Source organism: Trichosurus vulpecula, chromosome 3 (assembly GCF_011100635.1).
Source record: "Trichosurus vulpecula isolate mTriVul1 chromosome 3, mTriVul1.pri, whole genome shotgun sequence".
Classification (NCBI taxonomy): Eukaryota; Metazoa; Chordata; class Mammalia; order Diprotodontia; family Phalangeridae; genus Trichosurus; species Trichosurus vulpecula.
The window spans coordinates 145,543,307-145,553,377 of NC_050575.1; the positions used below are offsets into that span (position 1 = coordinate 145,543,307).

The 10,071-nt window shown below is 40.0% G+C and overlaps 1 protein-coding gene across 1 annotated transcript; it reads right to left on the reverse strand.

Annotated features, from left to right (window-relative positions):
* Nucleotides 1–6,981: 6,981 nt before the first annotated feature.
* Nucleotides 6,982–7,554, reverse strand: LOC118842252 (glycine cleavage system H protein, mitochondrial-like). The gene has a single exon (XM_036749843.1). The coding sequence runs from the start codon at nt 7,552–7,554 to the stop codon at nt 6,982–6,984; it is 573 nt and encodes a 190-aa protein (XP_036605738.1).
* Nucleotides 7,555–10,071: the final 2,517 nt, after the last annotated feature.

Genomic DNA, 10,071 nt, shown 5'->3' on the forward strand with positions numbered 1-10,071 from the left:
CGTCAAGGGAATGATCTTTTTACTTCCCATCTTCTTTGTGATGTTTAGCAGAAGGCTGGTGGGTGGGGGAGCACTAGGGTCTGTACTGAATCTTTGTGAGCTGAATTCACAGTAACTTTATCTCTGGGAGTGATGTGAATGGAACTCTCAAACCACCAGACACCAATTGCCAGGAACTGGACAAATGCCAGTTTCTCTCTCTCTCTCTCTCTTTCTCTCTCTCTCTCTCTCTCTCTCCTTCTCTCTCCCCGCCCCCCCCCCCCAGCTAAACTGGTTCCAGATGTTTACATGGAATAAAATATTAACAAATGTCTCCCAGGGGCAGCCAATTGTTACCGAGTGAGTTACATTAATAATCTAGGCCTCCCCAATGCTCTAAGGTGTCACCCAGGCCTTTAGCCAAATAGGATGGAGGGAGTTTTTGTTTGTTTTTTGGGATGTTTTTTAAATAATGCAGGTATGGGCTGTCCTTATATTCTAACTTAAGTCCCAGTTGTCCTGTTGATCAAATGTTTGCCCACCTTGACAGTGAAAACGTCCTCCGTGAATCTTTTCTGAGAACAGCAATCACTGAGTACAATCCTAGGAAGATATTAAAGCTCTCCCCTTATTTCTGCGCTTAGTCATTTGCTTTCTTTTCCATGTGGGCAGCTTCCTCCACCTCCCTCTTTGCAAAGCCAATTACCCCTTTGTAGCCTCCTGCTTTGGACTGGGAGAGGGGCCATCTAAGCATAGAGCAGAGGAACCAAATAAAAATCCATCCATATCTGCTAAGCCCTTGCAGCGTATCCAACCCTGTGCTAGGTACTGCAGGGAATAGGAGAAAAAATCAATTCAATATTTTGAAGAGACTCCTTAATTTCAAGGACCTTAAAGTTAGGAGGACTCTACAGGAGGGATTCTGAATCTGGGGTCTGAGAACTTACAAAAAATTTCGATAAATGTATTTTGATATAATTGGTTTCTTTTGTAATCTGTGGCATTTATTTTATGCATTAAAAGCATCCTGAGAAGGGGTTCATTGGCTTTACCAGACTGTCAAAGCGGCCCAGGGCCCCCCAAAAGTTATGAATCTCTTTTCTAGAGGTAATTAGAGAACAACAGGAGTTGGCCAGTCCTACCAGTTGGCCAATGGGTTATCTACTGGGGTTTCTAGGACTCCAAGAATCCCTGACTTGATTGAGAAACATCTCTTCATACCAACCATCTCCTTAGTATGGGAATAAATCTCTTTCTAGGAGACAGAGACTGAAACACCCTGAAGAGGAAGGTATAAAATTCTTTTCCTGAGAGCAAGTTGTAATGGGAATAAAGAGTGAGAGCAGGAGGTCATTGGGAGCTCACCAGGGATAGAAAAAGGAAGGTAGTTTCCTGTGCTCTGGAAAACCATATGCCATCAAGCTGAGGTCATACCTGGTAGAGGCTGAGCAAATATTTGATGAATAGATGGATGCTTAACTTGGTGAAGCAGATAGGGATTCAGTCTCTTTTGTCTAGACTTGGTAAATTTGTTTTTTAAAGTGTCATTTGAGTTATCTTATTAGTTGGGATAAGTTTGCTAGTGGCCATGCACATCTTTGTTAGCCCTGGCTTCTCTCAGTTAGAGCCATGATACTGGCACGCTCTCCATGCAATGTGGCTGTGGGGTGGAACCAAGGTAGCTCCCATGGATTGAAGCCTCAGCAGCACTGAGCTTTATCTCTCTGGGCTAAGCAGCCACACATGTTGCATAGAACAAAGGAAAACAAAATCTTGTAGGTTCCTGATGAAAGCCTCTCAAAGAGCTTCTGCTTGATTAAAGACTAGCCAATTTGAAGTGGTCATCAATATGTGGGAAAACACTGTGAGTGGCAGAGAAAGGTCACCCTTGATCCATATGGACATTCAACAGATGTGGGAGCAGGCAGGTGTAGCTAAACTCTGGGCTTGGATTTCTGGAGTCACTAGCTCCAAGAAGATAAAACGTTAAGGGTTCCATTTTGTTCAGGTCTTATTCAGTCAACAACATAGACTGAGCTGCATAACTCAGGGTAAATTCCACCTACTATCTAGATCTCACCCTCCTCTGTAAGATGAAGAGGTTGGATAAGATGATTTCTAAAGGTCATGGATCTATGAGGCTAAGAGTAGTCTAGGGATTGGGTGAGACTAAGAAGACCCAGATTAGAGCCTTGTCTTGATGTAGAACTGAATGACCTTGGGCAAGTCACTTTCCTGTCTCTAATAATGGGCATTCATATAGCTCTTTAAGGTTTATGAGTGATATACATATGCCTATGGTCTTCACAACAACTCTGTACTATAGATGACATAATGCCCAAGAGGAAACCAAGGTTCAGAGAGCTTAGCAACTAACCTAAGATCAAACTTAAGTTCTAGAAGCAGGATTAGAATCCAAGTCTTGCCAGACCCCAAGTCCTGTATTCTTTCCACACCATACCACACTATCTCTCCGTCTATAAGGTGGGGATAATGATCATGGAAAAGCTTCAAAATATATATCTCACATTTCTATAACACACTGAAGTCTAAAAATTCTACAAAGAGCTTTGCCCATAACAACCTTATGAAGGTAGAGAGTGAAAATATTATTTTGCCCACTTTACATATATGGAACCTGAAACTCTGAGAGGTTAAGTGACTTGCCTAGGGTCACAAAGCACAGCACACAAATGCTAGACTTTGTTATTAAGTCATGATGAAAGAAATGGACTGCTGGGTCCCTGCTTTGGGGGAGCCTATTCTAGCTGGATCATAAATGTAGACTTATTTCCTTAGCCAAGGAACCATAGGCTGTTTTCACCAGAGAAAGGAAGATTTTGGAACAGCATGTACATTCAGGATGTTTCTGGCACGTTGAAGCTTTTCATCAGCAATGAATCCGTTAATACCGCAGACAGATTTAGGAAATCGCTGTGGAGAGGGATTGGTTTCCCAAAGGGAAAATGCACAGACATTTCTTTCTCCTTCTCACACTGAAGTCTCCTATTCAGCTCACAGAAAACCTTCTTCTCTTTAACATCTGCCCTGGCTGTAGTGGCTTTGCCAGCTGTTTGTTAGGCTGATGTCACTGCTTAAAGGCTGAACGGGGATTTACTCCCAAGATTTACACTCTCAGAATGCATTTCATTTGGCTTGGTTCACAGGCAACAGGAAAGGAGAGCAAATATGTGTAATTGGGGAGGAGGAGAGTCTTCTGGCATCAACCTGGCCTTTCTAAGAATAGGTAACTTGTTTCTTTCAAGGAAATAGGAGTAAAGAAATAATCCTTCTTGCTCCTCTTCAAAGAAGAGACAGAAGGTGTGAAATTAATGGCATTTGTCTTCTGTATCTTCTCACCTTCCATTTCAGGGCTTTTTCTACACCCAAAAGTCTACTCTCTCTCCTCTTTCCCCCTCCATTAACTGTTCTATAGGGTGTTCCTAAAGTCTGGACACATAGGCAAAAATGCATATTTTCAAGAACTGAAATGAATGAAATTTTCAATGACATTTTATTTAATTGGAATATTAACAAATAACATCTTCAATATGATTTCCATCATCTGTGATGCAAAGGTTGGTGTGCTTTGCAAGATTCATGTGAACTCGATGCAATAATTCCACATTGCTGTCAATTTTAGCATATTCACTCTTTATGCATTCAGTTAAGTGTGTTGCATCTGTGCTTTTCATTGAGTACACCTGCTCCTTTAGCAGACCCCAGAAAAAGAAGTCAAAGGGGGCTAAGGTCTGTTAATATTCCAAATATTTCAAAATATGCATTTTTTTCTATGTGTCCAGACTTTCGAGACACCCTGTAGTTTTCTACTCTGGTTAGGGAGAAAGTGGATTCAATAAGTAATTGATTGAATTAGTTTAATCAATGTATTACCTCTGAGAGAGGGATATTTACAGTTTAGAAGGTGATTTGAGGAAAGGGTAATGTTTGGACCAAAAGAATGAATTACAAATGGTAGAATTTTAGTCATTATGACACCTGGCCAAGGGAGCAGGAGTCTTTCCCCCTAAACCTACATAGATGGCCACTTGGTTTATGTGTCTGGTGGGTACCAAGTAGCAGACATCAATGTTCTCTCTGCTTCTCAAAGGAAGAGGCTATACTGAACTGGAAAGAATACTCTCCCTGCTTTCGAACTGATCATTGATGAGGAACATTTTTTCTCAGGAATTATATAACTTGCTTTGAAGGGAAAATTGTTCTCATGTATAGTATACAACTGGTTGGAGCCTCCAGTTAATGAGTTACAACAAAAACAAAACAAAACTATACACATGGAATCTCAGAGTGGGAAGGGATCTCTGAGGCCGTGTAGTCTTACCTGTACCTGATCGCACAACCCCTCTATAGGTGGTCATCCAGCCTCTGCTTACAGACCTTCAGTGATAGGGAACCCATTATCCTCTAAGGCAGGCCCTTTCACTTTCTGACAGCATCACTAGAAAATGCTTCTTTACATTGTGCTGAAGTCTGCCTTCTTCTTGTTTTACCCTCTGGTTCCCAGTTCTTTCTGCCTTCTGGAAGGAAGCAGAAATGTCTCTTCCAAATACTTCAACAGCAATAAGAAGCAATCATGTCTTCCCTCCTTCCTAAGTCTTCTCTTCTAGGTGAAAACCACAGGTACCACTCCCATAGACTGCCCTCCTCTCCTACTAAGCAGTTCTTTCACAAAAATGTACCATTAAGTCAAAAGGGAAGTTGGGAAAGGCAGCATTGCTCAGACCACATCAGGGGAGTTCTGCTCAGCTCTGGGTACCATATTTTATTTTATTTATAATTAATTAATTTATTTTTAGTTTTCAACATTCACTTCCATAAAATTTGGAGTTTTAAAATTTCTTCCCCTTCTTCTCCTCCCCTCTCCCCAAGATGGTGTGCAATCTGATATAGGCTCTACTTACACATTCCTATTAAACATATTTTCACATTAGTCATGATGTAAAGAAGAATTAGAATTAATGGATGGAACCATGAGAAAGAAGAAACAAAACAACAAAAAAACAGGACAGCGAATAGTATGCTTCCATCCGCATTCAGACTCCAAAGTTGGCACCATGTTTTATTTTATTTTTTTTTAACTAATTTATTTTTAGTTTTCAACATTCACTTCCACAAGATTTTGAGTTCCACATTTTCTCCACATCTCTCTCCTCCCCCCACCCCAGGACTGTGTTCATTCTGATTACCCCTTCCCCCAATCTGCCCTCTCTTCTATCACCCCCTCTTCTCTTATCTCCTTCTCCTTTTATTTTCCTATAGAGTAAGATAGATTTCTATACCCCATTGCCTGTGTATTTTATTTCCCTGTTGCATGTAAAAACAATATTTAACATTAACATTCATTTTTAAAACTTTGAGTTCCAAATTCTCTCCTTTCCTCTCTCCCCACCCACCCTCATTGAAATGTCAAGCATTTTGATATAGGTTATACATGTGTAGCTATGCAAAACACTTCCATAATAGTCATGTTGTAAAAGACTAACTATATTTCCCTCCCTCCTATCCCACCCTCTTCCCTTTATTCTATTCTCTCCTTTTACCCTATCCCTCCTCAAAAGTGTTTGCTTCTGATTATCCCCTCCCCCAATCTGCCCTCCCTTCTATCCTCCCCTCTTTTATCCCCTTCCCCCCTACTTTCTGTAGGGTAAGATAGGTTTCCATACCCTATTGAATGTGTATGTTATTCTCTCTTTAAGCCAAATCTGATAAGAGTAAGATTTACTCATTCCCTTTCACCTCTCCCCCTTCCCTTCTATTATAACAGCTTTTTCTTGCCTCTTTTATGTGAGATAATTTACCCCCATTCTATCTCTCCCTTTCTCCTTCTCCCAATATATTCTTTTCTCACCCCTTAATTTTATTTTTTGGATATCATCCCTTCATATTCAACTCATCCTGTGCCCTCTGTCTATATATATACATATATGTATGTATGTATATTCCTTTCAACTACCCTAATACTGAGAAAGATATCATGAGTTACCATATTGTCTTTCCATGTAGGAAGGTAAACAGTTCAATTTTAATAAGTCCCATATGATTTCTCCTTCATGTTTATCTTTTCATGCTTCTCTTGATTCTTGTATTTGAAAGTCAAATTTTCTATTCAGCTCTGGTCTTTTCATCAAGAATGCTTGAAAGTCCTTTATTTCATTGAATGTCCCTTTTTCCCCCTGAAGAATTCAGTTTTGCTGGATAGTTGATTCTTGGTTTTAATCCTAGCTCCTTTGACCTCTGGAATATCATATTCCAAGCCCTTCGGTCCCTTAATGTAGAAGCTGTTAGATCTTGTGTTATCCTGATTATGTTTCCACAATACTCAAATTGTTTCTTTCTGGCCACTTGCAATATTTTCTCCTCGACTTGGGAACTCTGGAATTTGGCTACAATATTCCTAGGAGTTTTCCTTTTGGGATCTTTTTCTTTTCTTTTATTTGGGTGGGGGGAAGTTTAAAAAACTTATTAAATTTCATTACCTATTCTGCTACAAGGTTGTAGCCTCATCTGTATAAAATAGCTTCAGCCAAGTAGTTTATCAAAAAATTAAGTTGGTATTATACTACATCTGACACCAGCCAGCTAACCAATCTCAGTAGATTATTCCTATGGACAGAAAACCAAATGTATTTTGAACAATACTGGTGATGGATAGAGTTGGCCATTATATTACTGATTTAAGGTTTTTTACAGATAATATTCTAGCTCTGAAGTACATGGTCTTAAAATTTATTCTTACCACACATGATGCAATGAATTCAGAACTAGACAGACACTCATTTTATATTACAAGGAAGAAGTTGTGCAAAAGGTGCAAATAGTAAAAAGCATTTTTATCTGGTCATTACTGAGTAGTTAAGTTTTTTTCCATGCCATGGTATTGTTTCAGAAATGTTAAAGTTGCCAACCTTCCATATACCACTAATTTAGGACAAAACTATACTGGGCTGTATTCTTATGCTAATTTATCTGGGGATCCAGTGTTCAAACCTCAATAGATTTTGTGCACCTCTCATATGCATCCTCACTCATCAGCTCATCAGGTTCTGAAGGGTTGTTCAGAGTCATCTTGATCAGCCAACCATGTTCATAACAAGATTTGTCGACAAGTCCTGAGTCTTCTGCAAGAGCTACATTAATTTTAGTTACTTCTCCTGTTTGTGGAGAATAGAGTTCACTGGCAGCTTTCACACTTTCCAAAGCTCCAAACTCATCTTGTTTGTTCAATTTTGTTCCGACTTCTGGAAGACTACAGTAAACCACATCTCCCAATGCTTCCTGCACAAAATTGCTGATCATCACTGCTCCAATACCATTTTCAGTTGATATCCACTCATGCTTATCTGTGGATTTTTGAATGGCGAGTGGCAGGGAGCTGGTGCAGAGGCCCTGGGAGGCGGTGGCCACTAGGAAGGGAGGGGAGCTAGGGCTGGAGTGGGCCTGGAGGTATGCAGGGGTGGCTTCAAGGGAGGCCAGAGATCCAGGGGTCTCAGCCCCGGGTGCCAACCACAGGGATGAGGAAGCAACCCACACACTCCTGGCAGCTTGCAGAGCCATCTTCTTCTGGGGCAGGGCAGCCCAGGGCCCTTGGGATCTTTTTCAAGAAGCAATGGGTAGATTCTTTCAATTTCTATTTTACCCTCTGGTTCTAGAAGATCAAGGCAGTTTTCCTTGATAATTTCTTGAAAAATGATGTATAGGCTCTTTTTTTTTATCATGATTTTCAGATAGTCCAATGATTTTTTAAATTATCTCCCCTGGATCTACTTTCCAGGTCAGTTGTTTTTCCAATGAGGTATTTTATGTTTTCTTCTATTTTTTTCATTCTTTTGGTTTTGTTTTGTAATTTCTCAATTTCTCATAGAGTCATTATCTTTCATTTGCTCTATTCTAATTTTTAAGCAATTATTTTCTTCATTAAGCTTTTGGATCTCCTTTTCCATTTGGCTGATTCTGCTTTTTAAGGCATCCTTGTCCTCGTTGGCATTTTGCCATTTGGTCTAGACTATTATTAAGGTGTTATTTTCTTCACTATTTTTTAGGTCTCTTTCAGCAAGCTGTTGACTCATTTTTCATGATTTTCTTGTATCACTCTCATTTCTCTTCCCAAACTTTCCTCTACTTCTCTCACTTGATTTTCAAAATCCTTTTTGAGCTCTTCCATGGTCTGAGACCAATTCATATTTTTCTCGGAGGCTTTGGATGTAGGAGCTTTAACTTTTTTGTCTTCTTCTGAGTGTATGTTTTAATCTTCTTTGTTACCAAAATAGGTTTCTATAGTCTGAGTTTTTTCCACTGTTTGTTCTTTTTCCCAGCTAATTATTTGGCTTTTTAACTCCTTGTTAAGGTAGGGCTCTGTTTCTAGTGTGGAGGGCATATTGTTCCAAGCTTCAGGGATTTTGTACAGCTGTTTTCATAGACACTTTTAGGGACCTGTAAGTTTTTAGTTCTTCCAAGGTGGTATGATCAAAGGAGAGGTCTTTACTCTTCTCCTGGCCTGTGCTCTTGTCTGTGAGCGACCACAGAAACTCTTTTCTGCTTTGGAACTGTGAGGAGGATTCCATCTTTAGTGCTGCCACAAGCTTTGCCTTGCCAGTGCTCCTCCTCACCCCAGGACTGTGACCCAGATCCAAGCACAGGGAAAACAAGAAAATCCTGTCTCAGTGCGAGCAAATAGATCCCTGCAACAATCCTCTGATCAGCCACTCAATCTCCCTACTATCTGTGGGCTGAGAGCTCTGGAAGCAGCCACCATTGCCTCTGCTAACACCCTGGGGCTGTACTGAGGCCAGAGCTGGACTATGTTCCTCTTTCACCCAGGTCTGACAGACCTATCCTACTGACTCTCTAAATTGTCTTTGGCATTTGTGGGTTAAGAAGTCTGGAAACTATCACAGCTGCCAGTGATTCAGTCCCCTGAGGCCTGCTCTGGGTTTTGCTGTGGCCAGGTCTGTGCTGGTATGGCTTGTGCTGGCCTATACTCCTCTCCTAGTCCAGTGCAACAGACCTTTCCTGTCAACCTTCCAGGTTGTCTTGGGCTGGAAATTTCTTTCACTCTGTCTTTTTGTGGGTTCTATTGTTCTAGAATTTGTTTAGAGTAATTTTTAGAGGCATTTGGAGGGATTTGGGGGAGAACTCAAGTGAATCCCTGTTCCACCCCAGCGCCATATTTTAAAAGGAGAAATCTGGTGTGCAATCAGAAGTATGTGAGAACTGGAAACTATGTCATATGAGGAATGACAGAAGGAACTGGAGTTTCTTAGGCAGGAGAAGATTTAGGATAATATCATCAATATCTTGAAATATCTGAAAGACTACCATGTGGAAAAGAGAGACAACTTATTTTACATATGTCCAGAAGTCAGTTACAGGAAAATTCTAAAATGTATTATTAAAGAGCTAACTAGTGAACATCTGGAAAAGGAAATAATGATTACAAAAGAGCAGCATGATTTCCTCAAGACCAGATCGAGCCAAACTAGCATTATTTTCTCTTTTTTTAACAATATTACTAAACCAGCAAATTAAGAGAATTACAAAAATGTCATTTAATTAGATTTTAGCAGTCATTTATTTTTGTTATTGTTTTTATTTTATTTTATTTGGCTGTGCCACAACAGAATTCAATTTGATGAATTATTTTAAAATTTTTTGGAGGGAGAAGTCAGGATTATTTATCTAATTTACTCCCTTTTCTCTGCCATCTTGGCTCTGCTCCCCAGTTCTAATTTTTTTTAATTGTTATACATTTATTTAATATTCTTAGTTTTCAGCATTAATTTTCACAAGAGTTTGAATTACAAATTTTATCCCCATTTCTACCCTCCCTGTACTCCAGGATGGCATATATTCTGATTGCCCCATTCCCCAGTCAGCCCTCCCTTCTGTCACCCACCCCCCCCCCCCATCCCCTTTTCCCTTACTTTCTTGTAGGGCAAGATAGATGTTTATGCCCCATTGCCTGTATATCTTATTTCCTAGTTGCATACAAAAACTTTTGTTTTGAACATCTTCTTTTAAAACTTTGAGTTCCAAATTTTCTCCCCTTTTCCCTCCCCACCCCCCCCAAGAAGC